Source organism: Babylonia areolata, chromosome 7 (assembly GCF_041734735.1).
Source record: "Babylonia areolata isolate BAREFJ2019XMU chromosome 7, ASM4173473v1, whole genome shotgun sequence".
Classification (NCBI taxonomy): domain Eukaryota; kingdom Metazoa; phylum Mollusca; class Gastropoda; order Neogastropoda; family Buccinidae; genus Babylonia; species Babylonia areolata.
This window is the reverse complement of record NC_134882.1, coordinates 26,862,425-26,877,714: the sequence shown is the minus strand read 5'-3', so window position 1 is coordinate 26,877,714 and position 15,290 is coordinate 26,862,425. Positions and strand designations below refer to the sequence as shown.

General features: G+C 41.4%; 1 protein-coding gene across 1 annotated transcript in view; it reads right to left on the bottom strand.

The window, feature by feature from the left end:
- Positions 1-370: 370 nt before the first annotated feature.
- LOC143283930 (coiled-coil domain-containing protein 22 homolog) overlaps positions 371-15,290 on the bottom strand; it is a 28,123-nt gene continuing 13,203 nt past the window's right edge. The window contains exons 7-16 of the mRNA XM_076590370.1: positions 12,585-12,791; positions 11,890-11,949; positions 10,794-11,033; positions 9,924-10,040; positions 7,898-7,999; positions 6,055-6,162; positions 5,059-5,154; positions 4,579-4,638; positions 3,496-3,570; positions 371-3,245 (exon numbers count right to left, since the gene is read on the bottom strand). Of these exons, the coding sequence (XP_076446485.1) occupies positions 3,132-3,245; positions 3,496-3,570; positions 4,579-4,638; positions 5,059-5,154; positions 6,055-6,162; positions 7,898-7,999; positions 9,924-10,040; positions 10,794-11,033; positions 11,890-11,949; positions 12,585-12,791 (1,179 nt within the window). The 3' untranslated portion in view covers positions 371-3,131. The remainder of the gene's footprint in view (positions 3,246-3,495; positions 3,571-4,578; positions 4,639-5,058; positions 5,155-6,054; positions 6,163-7,897; positions 8,000-9,923; positions 10,041-10,793; positions 11,034-11,889; positions 11,950-12,584; positions 12,792-15,290) is intronic.

Below are 15,290 nucleotides of genomic sequence, written 5' to 3'. Positions count from 1 at the left end.
AACTGTCACCAATAAAATCTTGTACACATGAGTATTTGAACAATTCTACAAAACGAGTACTTTCTTCGTTAAGCAGTCTATTCTAAGAAAAATGGACAAATAATGACCAATATAGCTCTTTCCTACATAGCCCATTTCTGTACAAGACTTCCCACTTCAGTAACTGTTTTTCACATGGCTCAAACTCCCCTTTTGTATCGTTTTCATTTACTCAGGACCCTAAAACCACCTTCCCTTCCACAATGATAAATAAATAAACCCACTGCTTTCTTCCAACACCAAAGAAAGATGGAGTCACATGATTACTCTTTTTTCAATTTCTGTAACGCCATCTTGTGGTGTGGAAAGGTGGTGGGTTTATTTATTTATCATCTTTACTTTTCCCCTAACTGAACACACGGCTTATACCCAGCTGGAAACTAAACATCATTCAGCAGAACCTTATAAAACAAAACCTAAACACACACACACACATGGAAAAGAAAATTAGGCAGTAAATGAAAAACAAATAGCAAGAACATGTAACAAAATGAAACCAGCCCCACCCCTTAGTCCAAAAACCGAAACGGCAGGTAGTACATGGAAGACACTGTACACCTTGGTTTTGGAGGTTCATGAAGTGAAAACTTTTCAGTCAGTCCATAATACTAACACACGGACAGAATCGAACCAGAAATTGCCAGTTGAGCAAAATGCAGTGCCTTGCAATGTTTAAATATAAAAATGCCACAGCTTTACCATTAGATTCACCACATCAAAAAGATTCTCATGACCTTATCACTATCCTCATCTTTATTGTTTGAAGCCCAGCTGAACACACAGGGTCATATCAGGGTTTAAACACTATCAATATTGATCGTGCAGAACCTGTGGGAAAAAAAAAAAGAAGAAATTAACAAACTAAAATCGGCTGAAATACACAGAGCAATACACAGAAGGCTAATAAATAAAATTCAAAACACCAGAGGACGGGGCCAAACATGGAGTAGTCGGAGTGCTAGATATGTGTCCTGGGTGGGCCTGTGAGTTCCATGGACTGAATCTGCTGGTGGATAAAGGAGTATGCACATTTCTCCAATTTCCCAACTCAACTTATGGGTGTGACAAACTTTTCATGTGTTCAAAACCTTCATAGTGTACCCATCAAAACATAAACAGACCTGTTAATGATCCCACAATGTATATCAATGACAGTGGAGGGGGTTCTGGAAAAACAAACATAACCAGAAAGCATCCATCCTCTGAAACAGAATATGGCTGCCTGGCAGGGAGAAACTGGTTATGAGAATCTCAGTAATGGCACCCAGTGGGTAAAGGGTAGAGATTTTTCAAATCTCCCAGGTCAACATATATGCAGACTTGCTAGTGCCTGAACCCCTTCATGTGTACATGCACACAGAATTAAAATACGCTTGTCAAACATCCTGTAATCCATGTCAGCGTTTAGTGGGTTAGGAAACAAAAACATACCCAACATAAACACTGCGAAAACAGAGTATGGTGCCTACATGGCAGGGTAAATAAAAAAAAAATGGTCACATACATAAAATGTTATAAGTCTGTATATGTGTGCATGACTGAAACCTGATTGAATGACAGAGGAAATGAATGATGAGCGCCCAATGGCAGCTGTCAGTCGGCTCAACCCAGTTAGGAAGCCTGTTGTGCAAATGACTTCATGTTTGTAAAGTGCTTAGAGCTTGGTCTCCAACAGAGGACAGGTGCTATATAAATAAACATATTGTATATCATCATGCAAAAAAGTCTAAATGTAGAATCGAGTGAATGTGGAATCAGCACCAGAAGAAGCAGCCTTCCAGCCATAGTACAAGCAGACCAACAGCTTGCATTTCACATGAGCAGAACTATAAATTACCAACCATTCTTTGTATCAAAACTGTTAAACATAATAATCCCACCAGGTATCAGAAACTTCTGACAACAGACTGCTTCTTCTTCTGCATTTGTGGGCTATAACTCCCATACAAACTCTTGTTTTTGGGGGTGTGCATGCTTCGCAAGTTCTTGTTTCCATAACCCATATTACAGGATTTTTAACATGCACATTTAATCTTCTGCATGTATATACACATGAAGAGGGTTCAGGCACTGGCAGATCTGCACATCTGTGGACCTCAGAAGAATCTCCCCAATTAACCCACCAGAATCCTTAGCCAAACTCAGACCCAGGACTCTCAGACTGAATGTCTTAACTCTCTAACCACTTGGCTGTTGCTCTTCTCACTACAAAAGTACGAACTGCTTCCTTTGTTATTCATCACCATCCTCTTCCTGCCTTGCCCCTATCTGATAAAAACAGTGGCACAGTATGTATATCACTTGTATTTCATGCACAGGCATTTTCAAAATCTTAAGAGCTTAGTGACTCAATCATACAAGGAATGTTCTGAGTCACATGCTAGAAACATCTTTTTTCCACAACAATCATCATCAACAATTGATTAATACCATCACAGAAAAGCAATCGCTGTTTGAAAGCCAAGACTACATCCACAGGAAGACAACACATTCAACCTACAAACTCATGTAATATTTCCTATTGAACGTTTTCATCCTCTGTGTGTGTGTAGGTGTGGGTGTGGGTATGTTTTCTCAGACCCTGTGACAGCTTCACGTTTTCACAAAGCACAATGAAGCTTGCTTCCACTTTATTCACATGCTCCACTCAAACCGTCAAAGCACCAGTGTGACAATGCTGACTTAAGACGCAGTCTGTAACATAATGCTGACTTAGTTTTTCTCTTTTGTGAGCTTTAAAACTACACTGCTCAAAGAACACTACTTGGTCAGCACTAAAAGTACTTCATTCAACAACATTCTCTTTCTCAAGCTTTAAAACTACATTACTCAAAAGTAACGTATGTACACTAACACTAGTAAGTGTATTGGGTCATATTCGTTTCCTTTACTAACTCTTTTACCTATTATCACAAACTGTGGTCAATTCTGACTTCCTATCAAGGCATGTTCTCACAGCTGTTCGATCTTTGCTTTTGCCAATTATTGAAAATAACCCCTCAACCTGTTTCACTTTCATTCATAGCACAGTAGTGGGGTTTGTTTTTTGTTTTTTTTGTTTTTTGGAATGACAATGCTGGTGGTCACAAAGGTTATTTCCCTTTGAGTTTGGCCATGAGAGTTGTGTTTTCCTGCTTCATCTCCTGGTAGTCCTGCGTAATCTTCTCCAGGTTGGCCAGCACTTTCTTGTGGCTCTCTGTCTCAATCTGTGAACAGACAAGCTATGTGTTAACATCTTGTGGCTCTTTGTCTCAATCTGTGAACAGACAAGCTATGTGTTAGCACCCTGTGGCTCTCTGTTTCAACCTGTTAACAGGCAAAATACATTTTAACCTCTTGTCACTCCTCCACATCAAGGCATGCAACATATACATGTATGCACACACACACACACATCACTACTAATACTACCAGACACACATCTACAGATTGTACCAGCAATGTGTTTGAAGTTACCTGATCTTCTAGGTCTCGGATTTCTCTAAGGATGACACCTGTCTCCTCCACTGTCGTGGTCAACTGTTCACAGTTCTGTAACATACACATCATTACTGTTTACACTGCACACAGTTCTGAACATACATAACATCATAGTTAATTTCTTTATACCACAGCATATATATCAAAACTGGTGGTTTTGTGTATTACAGTTCACATGCTACAACTAACTTCACTGCAATTATCATTACCACTGCCAGCTTCTCAACACAGTCCAGACACACTTTATTCACAGTGCATGTCTGTCATCACTTTTTTTCATATCTAAAAAAAAAAAAGCTGTTGTTACATGTATCAACCCACTACACATGAATCTTTCAATAATCCACGATTTTCATGAAACCCAGGGTTGACAGATGATAGTCAGGAATCACAATTTTCATTTTTTAATGTTTTTGTCACTGACCAGTTAACCAGTTTATTTGTAGAGAAGGCAAACTAGATGCTCAGAAGACACTTTAATGGCTCATTTTCAACTAGGAGGAAAGGAATATAATCATTGCACTTTCTCCTCTAAAGGGAGACGCTCTTAGGTATAAGAAAAGCTTAACAGTTCACTTTCTGAGAATGTGATCCAACTTTTTATCTTGATTGAACCCATAATTGTCCTTGCTGGACATTTATACTACAAGAGTTGTGGTTTATTTTCTTCTACAGCTATAATCAGACAATACACATGCTATTTCCAGCTGTATTTTGTTTTCTTTTTGGGTGTCATTCTGTGGAAGTGGAAATATAATTTTTCAAAACATAAAAATTATTATCTTCGCCTTGAAATACAAGAATAGTTATCTACATTCAAAGTAATTGGGTAAAAAAGCCTGGATTCTCAATCCACATTTATTTTCCTTGACAATAACATTTACTTTCATTCTGTATCTCCTACAGTGTTTGTGTTAGAATTTTTTTTAAATATGTTACCCTGGATATCCTCAAAATTCCATGGCAAGGGGAGGGCACCTTAAAAAAATCATGTGGCACCGAACAGGTTAAACTCACAATCTTTTCCATCTTTGACAAACGTCAGCAACTGATACCCACCTCATGTAAGGCTGCAAGGAAGCGATATGCTTTTTTTACACTTTCATCCTTTTTGGCATCCTGCAACAAATCCACATTGGTCTTTGATAAAGATGCAACAACAATGCCTTTACACCATGCACATCAAGCCTATTTCTCTGCTTTGTCAACTCAAACACAGCATACGATCATTCATCTCCAAAGCACAGTAGTGAGCTCACAAACAGGCAACAGTTGGCAGTACCATGAGTGTGTCAGATGTCATGAATGTACCAATAACAGTATTACATTGAACACAGAAAAATCCATCATTGTGTACACATCATGAAGCCTCTTTACCTTTCAAATGGAAAAAAGACATACTCCAGCATGTTTGAAATGATGTACCATATTTTCCTGACTACAAAGTTCCTTGGATGAGTTCTCTAGCATAAAAAACTTTATATAACCAACGATGCCAGCACACAAATGAAGGAAAGCAGTGATGATAAAACCCCATACCCTGAATATCAGTTCATCTGTCACTGTGAAGGTCCTGTCCAGCTTCCCTGTTAAAGAGTTGATTTCCTTCTGTATGCTTTTAGTGTCTATCAAAATCTGCACACACACGAAAAAACAACAACATACATTCACAAATACTTGACTGATATCACCTACCTCCTTGTTTCGTTTGAAGACAGAAAAATGTTATACACTGAAGACAACGAAAGCTTGTTTCTTGCCAAGATTTCAGCATGTGTTACTGTGTGTAGAGTGATGTGGTGTGTCGTGTGGTCTGGAGTGGCGGGACTTTGTTTCTATTTTTGTATTGTAAGGTGACGAGTATGTGCAGCATTTCATGGCTTTTGCTGAATGAACACATAAGTGAATAGTTATGCTGTATTTTAGTTCAAAGGCAAGTCAATATACATATTAGTTAGATCTGGAAATAAAATATGGAGCACTTACAAAAAGAACTTGCAAAACGCCCTGATTTGATCAATATCTAAACAACATATAGCAAAAAGAGAAGCTGATTAATGTATCCCCAATATATGTAAAACGAAAGAAGAAAATAAAATAAACATACTTTCCTCTCCATGATTTGTAGAAAAAACGCTATAATATACTCAACAAGAGCTACTTTCTTTGTCATATTCCAAACAAACATTATCAAAGCTTAAAAAAATAAATAATTTGCTAGAGTCTGAAATACATGAAAAAATATCAGTCTTGCAATGACTCTTCCTTTCAGAGAACTCAGCATAATCATAATCATTACCATCACCATCATCAACAATTCATAAATATTCTACTTCAACTACTCTATCAACAAGTGAGTAGTGTGTTTAACTCGCAAACAACATAAGAAATCATTGGGTGAGCAAAAGAAAAATGGAGATACAAAACTGATTTTCATGATACAAAACTTCAGATACAAACAAACAAAAAGATGGGGAAAGGCAGTAGAGGAGACTGGAAAGAGGAGGGGAAAAAAAAAAAATTTAAAATAATTACCCGATCAATTTCTTGCTTCTGTTTCTTGATGTTGGCCACAATCTCCATGATTTTGCGGGTATAAGCTGATCGGTTCACATCTTTCGTCATCCGCTCATATTCCATTTGCTGGACAAACAGCAAATACAGGCATGTATTCCACTTTCACTGTCACAGCATGATGGTCACACTTCCACACATAATAATACATATCTAATAACACAATATCATGTAATATGTTGTGATACTAACAAATCAAAAGCAACTCATTTATATCAACATCAGTGAGGCTGAGTAATGTTCACCTGCCATCAAACTAAACAAACTGAATAATAATTTATCACATGCTTGCACACATTATACACTGTCCACTTGTTGTCACTCTGCTCTTTATGGCTGCATGTTTAATGTTTTCTGAATAAAGATTTGTTCAAACCAACTGCAAACAACGGGATTCTTTCTTCTGATTCTTTCACCACCAAAATCTGTTAAGTAAACAAATCAACAGACAAATGAATAAATGAATAAATAAATAAATGCATTACTAGCAATGCATTATCTTATTATCATTGATATAATTTTTGTCATTATCATAATTTCTTCTTTTGTAATCCATTTTACATAGTGCAGATGTTATGAATCTTGGTCACTTTTGTTTCTGTGCCTATGCTGGCAGGTGTATGAGACAGAGATGACAGAAAGAATGTGTACATGTGTGCAGAAGAGAACAAATGAATGAATGAATGAGTCAATCAATCAATCATTTAAAGGGAGAAGTTTGTATAATACTCCATGTTTGGTGATACACATACTGTACCATGTCAAACTGAAGCAAACTAGGACTATCAGTTTGCTCTGCTTGGCCAAATTTCGCATGGCTAACGGTGAAAAGACAACCCGTCTTGCCCGGTCCGCTCTTAGCCAATCAACGCCTCTAAAAGCTACAAGTGCTGAATCATTCCTTTGGCCAAGGCTCTCAACGCCATCTTGTCAGGTTTATGCTCTGTCTCATGTGAGGCTTTTTTTTTGGCTATTAAGTGTGTTCATTTGGCCTTATTTTGTTGCTGCGGCTTGATTTTATTGTATTCTTACCTTTTGTATACTTGATTCAACTCTGCCCCCTTGAATCATTTGACTGTTTTACCAACTGTTTACACAGGTTGTTTTTCTGGTCAGGCATCTGCTTGGCAGATGTGGTGTAGTGTATATGGATTTGTCCAAACACAGTGACGCCTCCTTAAGCTATTGATACTGATACTGACTTTCTGCATGGTCTCAGGGTGAATGTACACACGCAAACATACATACAGAGAGAGAGGAGAAAGCAAATGAGCATTAGGTGTGTGTTGTGACTGATAAGACATTGACTGTGGGTGTCTTACCAGCTGCTTACGCACACTGTGTTTCTACATGGTGTCAGGGTGAATGTATTCATGTAAACACAAAGAGAGAGAAGAGAAAGAGAATGGTGCGTGTGGTAAATGTGAGTGATTAGTGAAGGTGTTCTACCAGTTGTTTACGTAGACTGTCTTTCTGCATGGTCTCAGGGTGAATATACACATCCAAACATAGAGAGAGAGAGAGAGAGAAGAGTACCTAGGTGTGTGTGGTGAGTGCGAGTGATTTGTGCAGGCGTTTTACCAGCGAAAGACATGGCCTCAGGGTGAATATATACATGTAACACAAAGAAAGAGAAGAGATAGAGAATGGTGTGAGTGTGAGTGGTGAGTGTGGGTGCTTTACAAGCTGTTTACGCAAACCATCTTTCTAATGTACACATGCAAACATAAAGAGAGAGAGAAGAGAAAGAGGATGAGTATCAGGCGTGAGTGGTGAGTGTGAGTGATGAGTGCGGGTGTTTTACCAGCTGTTTCTGCAGGTCATCTTTCTGCCTGGCCTCATCAGCCACCTCCTTCATCTTGCTGCGGAAGGCCTTCATCTCCTCCAGCTGTTTCTGGGCCTCTGACTGCAACAGGTCAGCCACACCTCACACACTATGCCACATCAGAATGGTAGGTATTCACAGAATTGTACAGAACAGTACAGGTCAGTACATGTCAGAACAGCACAGCACAGTACAGTACAGTACAATACAGTAAAGTACAGTTCACTGTTCAGTCCAGTGCAGAATTCACACATGATACCAGATCATAATAGCAGGTATTCACAGAACAGTACAGTACAGTACAGCACAGTATAGTTAAGTACAGTAAAGTACAGCACTGAAAAGTTCAGTATAGTACAGTATTGTACAATGTAGTGTTGTACTGCACTGCCACTGCAATGCACTGCAATGTGCTGGAATGTACTGCAACATATTGCAGCATATTGTATTGGATCGCATTGTAATGCATTGCATTGCATTGTACTGTATTGTACTGCACTGTACTGTACTGTACTGCACTGTACTGTACACTACTGTACTGTATTACAGGTTGCTCTCCCCAAGGAACTTGCACTGCCAATGCAGTGTCACCACCCTTTTTGATTGATATTAGTGTTTACACACAACATAAGTCTATGTAATAATCTTATGTTTTGGTTGTGTGTGTGTGTGTGTGTGTGTGTATAAATGTGTGTGTTTCTGTCCATGGTAACTTTAACAAGTTCATTTTCTCTGGAAACGCTTGTCTGTCAATATCAATTTGGATTAAATGTAAGTACACCACTGACATGTTTATTGAAAACAAATATCTTAACACTATTCTGCCCAAGCCTTTTTCGTTGAGTTGCCTGCCCCTGCCCAAGTAATTTTCACCAATATGCTGATGTGTGAGTGTATGGTCAGAAAAATACTCATAAAATCTTTAAATATAGTGGATTTTGATCAAATTTGTCAAAGTCATTAAAAAAAATAACTGTAGTATTGAAGCCTATAATTAGTCATTACAAATTATTGCTAAAATAAAAGAAAACATAAAAAAACATGCATAAAACATGCTTTTTTGCACAATACATCACAACAGATCTGAAGAAAACATGCACAGTCTGAATCATTCACCACTTCTTCACCTTCCTCTGCACTCAGTTCAAGGAAATTATCGCTATTTTCCTCCTCTACTTCATTTTCCGATTCATCATTCTCCTCCTCACTGTCACAGTCCATGATTTTGTTGACAACCTTGTCCGAAGTCAATTTTCATTGAAAAGACATCGTTTTTGGCTCCAAAATCACCCATGCGAAACTTGAATTTCCCTACGTTTGTATTCTTCCGGTTTGGTTTGAATAAGAGTTTCTTCCCTTTAATCGCTACCAAAACTGAAAGAAGACCAGAAGAACAACGAAACTACGTCTGCGGATGACAAACTCTGATCTGCACGGATGTAGGTTTGACATTCGTGGGCAGAAATGTGTTAAAGACAGTACAGAATTAACTAAAATGAACACAATGAGAATTCTAGTCAACAGCATGTATTCATCAGCCTTCTTGCTTGAAACGTCTATCTCTGTGGGAATCGTTCTGCATATATATAGCTACTTTTATTATAAGATATCTGAACAGTAGAGTTGAAGAAAAGACGGGAATAAGAAGTTCAGTAGATATGAACTGATTTGATTTGATTTGATATGGATACTTGTACAACGCCTATCCTCAGTCGGAGACCAAGCTCTGGGCGCTTTACAAACTCAGGGTCGTTTGCACAACACACTGCCTACCCAGGTAGAGCCGACTGACAACTGCCACTGGGCACTCATCAGCGTTTCCTGTGTCATTCAATCAGATTTCAGGCACACACATACACACTCAGACATGTAACATTTTACGTGTATGACCGTTATTTGGATAAAAGTGAAACTGGCTAGGACTGTGTGGCACAAACCAGCATGTTTCAACAGATCTGCACATGAGTGCTGGCATGACAGCAAGCAGCGCTGGGTGGCGACTGACCTCGCGCTGTGAGCTGAGCTCCCTCAGTGTGCGGTACTGCTCTATGAGAGGCGCACGGTGCTTTTCCCACTGGGCCGCCAGGCTCAGCAGTCTCTGTGCGCTGTTGTCCACCACCCCCTGTGTCACACACACGCACGCACAGTATACACACTTTGGTAGGTCAAACATACTGGTGTCATTGTAGTTAAAAACTCTGATGTGCTAACACACACACATAAGACACAGCATACACATCAAGGTAGGTCTAAGACACTGGTGCGCACAACAAGCAAATGCTTTTGAGTTTTGTAGATCAAGACACTCATGTTCGTGCCACATTCACAACACAGCACACAATTCTTTTGGCATGGACAACTAGGTAGGTCTAAATACTGATGTACATTACACACACACACAACACAGTAAACATTTATCTAAATTTGTACACTGGTGCACCTAGGTAGGTCTAAATACTGATGTACATTACACACACACACAACACAGTAAACATTTATCTAAATTTGTACACTGGTGCACATAACACACACACACACACACACACGCGCGCGCGCGTGTGCACACACACACACACACACACAAAACGCATACAACATTCATTTTTGTAGGTCTAGACACTGATGTATATGATGAACACACATGATACACATTTTTGTAAATCTACACAACACAAACACACACACACGAAGCAAAAACACAGTTTTATAGATCCAGACACTGATGTGTCTGACAAACATACAACCTTCCCCCTTTCCACCCACACCCTTCCCACACTACCACCACACACACACACATACACACACACACACACACGCACGCACACACACGCGCACACACACACACACACACACACACACATGCGCGCACACACACCTGCAACTTGAGGATGTTGTTCTGGGCGTCAGGCAGCAGGTCCATGGTTCGCTTCTTGACGTGGAAGGCGTCCTGCTTGTCTCGGGCCTGTTGCTCGGCAACGCTCACCTGCTCCTCCACCTGCTGCCGGCCTGCCCCCACCTTCCTCACCTCCATCTCCAGCTGTTCCAGCCGTGACGTCACCTGGCTCAGCTCCTCCCGCAGGGCCGCCTGCTCCTCCTCCCGCTTCCTCTGCGTCTCCTGCGGACAAGGGGTCCACAACCATCATCACTCACAGACACGGCCTTCATCGTATGATAACTAGCATGGGTGTCTGTAATACACTCCATCTCCTAAGCACAGGGCTGCCTGCTCATCTTCCTACTTCCTCAGCGTCTCCTGGGGACAGGGGGTCCACAACCATTATCAAGACCTGTTTACCGCCAAACAGATACAGGTGTAGCTTGGATGGGTATGTTATTACTGACATAGCCTTCATCTTACAATAACTATGATGGGTATTCATAATGCACATCTTACAACAACTATGACTGTATTCATAATGCACATCTTACAATAACTATGACTGGCTTTTATAACGCTCTCTTTCTCCTTAGCACAGCGCCGCCTGCTCCTCCTCCCACTGTGTCTCCTGGGGGCAGGGGGGTCCACAATCATCGTCACTCACAGACATAGTCTTCATCTTACAATATCTATGATAGGTATTTATAATGTGTTCTATCTCCTTAGCACAGGGCCACCTGCTCCTCTTCCCACTTCCTGTGTCTCCTGTAGAAACAATAATGATGTTTCAGTACACACACAAGCACAAGCACGCACACTTAAAAAAACCTCATCATGCAGAGCCACCTGCTCCTCGTTTCAATAGACATTAACTAAATAAGTAAACAAAAACACTGAATCAGAAGTATAATGCCAAGGGTGACCCTAATGAAGAATAGATTAGATATTTTGAAAAGGAGAGAGAGAGAGAGAGAGAGAGAGAGAGAGAGAGAGAGAGAGAACAGAGAGATTTTCTACAGGAAGAAAAATACAGCTGACTGGGTAGGAAAGGAAGGTGTGAGTACAAGTGGTCAGCATGCAGCAGGTCACTGACCTCCTCTGTGTCCTTGGTGGCCACCGCTGACCCAATCTGAGACATGGTCTTCTCTTCGTCCTGTACACAGGTAACAACACCCAGTGTTAACACACACACACACACACACACACCACTGACCCAATCTGAGCCACAGTCTTCTCTTCATCCTGTGCAGGTAACAACACCCAGCGTTACACACACACATACACATACACATGCATGCATGCATAAACACACACACACACACACTTCATATACATACAAACACACATCCAAGTTGCCAGGTACAAAAAAATCACTCAACCATGTGCACACACAAAGTGTTTCATAAAACTGCACAAATCTATTCTACGCCCACCCCATTCCACAACAAACACAAACCACAACACACACATAAACACACACACACACCCACACACACCTCATCCTGGCATACATGAGTTTTTCCTTGTGTGCAAACCATGAGCCCCTGGTCTTAATCCCAAATTCCCCCCCCCCACTCTCCCTCCACACACACATAACCATATATGGACACACACACACACAAACAAAAAACCAAGACAAAAAAACACACACAACACAAACCCCCATTCCGCCCTTCCTCCCCAAACCCTTCACACAACCATACCCTCAGACACACACAACCCCACTCCTCCAGCCCTCCACCTCCCCCTACCCCCCACATACACACACACAGCACACAGTGTCCTGACCTTGGCATACATGAGTTTCTCAGCGTGTGTGAAGCGTGAACCCTTGGTCTTGGCGGCGGTGCGGGCGCTGTGGGTAAGGGAGTCGATGACCTGCTGAAGGTCACGCCCCGCCTCCTTGCTGCTGGGCCCCTCCCTCTGCTTGGCGTCCTGCTTCAGCCGGTCCCCGATCAGCTTCTGGATCTTGCTCTGCTTCCGCGCCTTGTACTCCTGGCATGGTCAGGTCAAGGTCAACGCCAGGTCAGGTCAAGGTTAAGATAAGGTTGAGGTTAAGGCACCACACCGCTTGTCTAGGGCTTGGTATTGGAAGGCGGGATATCCAATCCTCTCCTTCCACCATTTTAACCTTCCCTGGGGGACTTAATCCTCTCCCTCCGTCATTTTAACCTTCCATGGGGGATCTAATCCTCTCATTCCACCATTTTAACCTTCCATGGGGGATCTAATCCTCTCTTTCCACCATTTTAACCTTCCCTGGGGGACCTGATCTTCTCATTCCAACATTTTAACCTTCCCTGGGGGACCTGATCTTCTCATTCCAACATTTTAACCTTCCCTGGGGGACCTGATCCTCTCATTCCACCATTTTAACCTTCCCTGGGGGACCTAATCCTCTTCTACCGCCACTTTAACCTTCCCTGAACAACATCAGGAACATATTCACACCTGGGTGGAGTAAGGAAAATAAGAGTAAAGTGTCTCTCTTAACCCTTTGAGCCCTGAGTTCCTGGGCAATTTTAACCCTTCTGCCTGAGCTCCTAAGCCAAAATTTGCAAACAATTGGTATTAAACCCTTTGAGCCCTGACCACCGCTTTACCAGTGGCAGAGAAAAATGACATAATGCCCAGCCACTGGCTGAGCGGTGCGTAAACATTTGGAGCGTGCAGAGTCTCAACCTGGCCCGTCAGGGCAGAAATCAGGGACAAAACATGTGAGAAAACAACTGTACACAACGCAGCAAGTAACTGATATGCTTGATGATTTATCGGAAGTAGAGTATGACAATGATTAGTCTGACAGTGAGGTGGAATTCGAATCCGATGATTTTGCTACAGATAGTGATGTTGAAAATGAATCTTGAGCATGCAGAATCAGTTGATCAAAGGAGGCGTGTCAGGTTGAGACTCTGCACGCTTCATGGTAGATCTTTTTTATCCAAAGCACATGCACAAAACACAGTGAAAAGGCGCGGCAATGTTGGTACTACTTTCGCTGACATCAGAATATTACGGTTTTTCTGACTGGCTCTTCAATATAAGTCAACCAATAGCAAAACACGACACAAGTGTTTACACACCACTCAACCGGTGACCAGGCATTATGCCACCCCTCCCCACCACCGGTAAAGTGGTGGTCAGGGCTCAAAGGGTTAAGGACACAACACCTTGCAGAAATGGCGCCTCAAACCCTGTTCACTGGTGAACACTGGATCAGAAGTCCCAATGCCTAACCAGCACCTCTCTAGTCCTGTACAACCAAAATGAAACCAAAACAGAGAAGTGGTAGCCAGGTGACTAGGAAGCGAGTGTTCATGCACCGATTATCATATGCAAACCGTAAATTTTATTCCCCCCTCAACCAGACCCTGAGTGATGGTTTGGCGCTTGTCTTGACAATCCTACTTTTCCTGTAAATACAAACTTTATTCAGACAGTGGTGATCAGACAGCTGTCGTTATCACAAAGTTCGTTCTGTGTGGATCCAGAAAATCAGACCAGATTGCTCCATTTCCATTCTTATTCCATACCTTCTGTGAGAGTCATTTTTCACTATCATTTCACATACTTTGTTATCAAGAGTCTGGACATCAGACCATTCCTTTCTTCATCTACATTCAATGGCTGCTAGTCCCATGTTTGCTTGAATGAACAAGTGTGCTTTTATACTTATTATTGTTTTTACCCCTCCATGTAGGCAACCATGCTGCATTTTTTACATGATATCATTTCCAAAACCATACTGACATCAATTACAAGATCTGTACCGTACGTATTTGACCTTCTGCATGCACATACACATGAAGGAGAATCTGTCACTTGCAGGTCTGCACACTTGCTGACCAGGTAGATCTGTAAAAATCTCCACCCTTAACCCACCAGGTGGATCTGTAAAAATCTCCACCCTTGACCCACCAGGTGGATCCGTAAAAATCTCCACCCTTGACCCACCAGGTGCCAAGCACAACCAGGATCTGAACCCAGGACCTTCAGATTAAACGGAAGTTCAACGCTTTATCCACTTGGCCATTCATTCCACTTTGATAACAGTTCCATACTGGCTGTTACACCCACCATTCATTCCACTTTGATAACAGTTCCATACTGGCTGTTACACCCACCATTCATTCCACTTTGATAACAGTTCCATACTGGCTGTTACACCCACCATTCATTCCACTTTGATAACAGTTCCATACTGGCTGTTACATCCGCCATTCATTCCACTTTGATAACAGTTCCATACTGGCTGTTACATCCGCCATTCATTCCACTTTGATAACAGTTCCATACTGGCTGTTACATCCGCCATTCATTCCACTTTGATAACAGTTCCATACTGGCTGTTACATCCGCCATTCATTCCACTTTGATAACAGTTCCATACTGGCTGTTACACCCACCATTCATTCCACTTTGATAACAGTTCCATACTGGCTGTTACACCCGCCATTCATTCCACTTTGATAACAGTTCCATAATGGCTGTTAC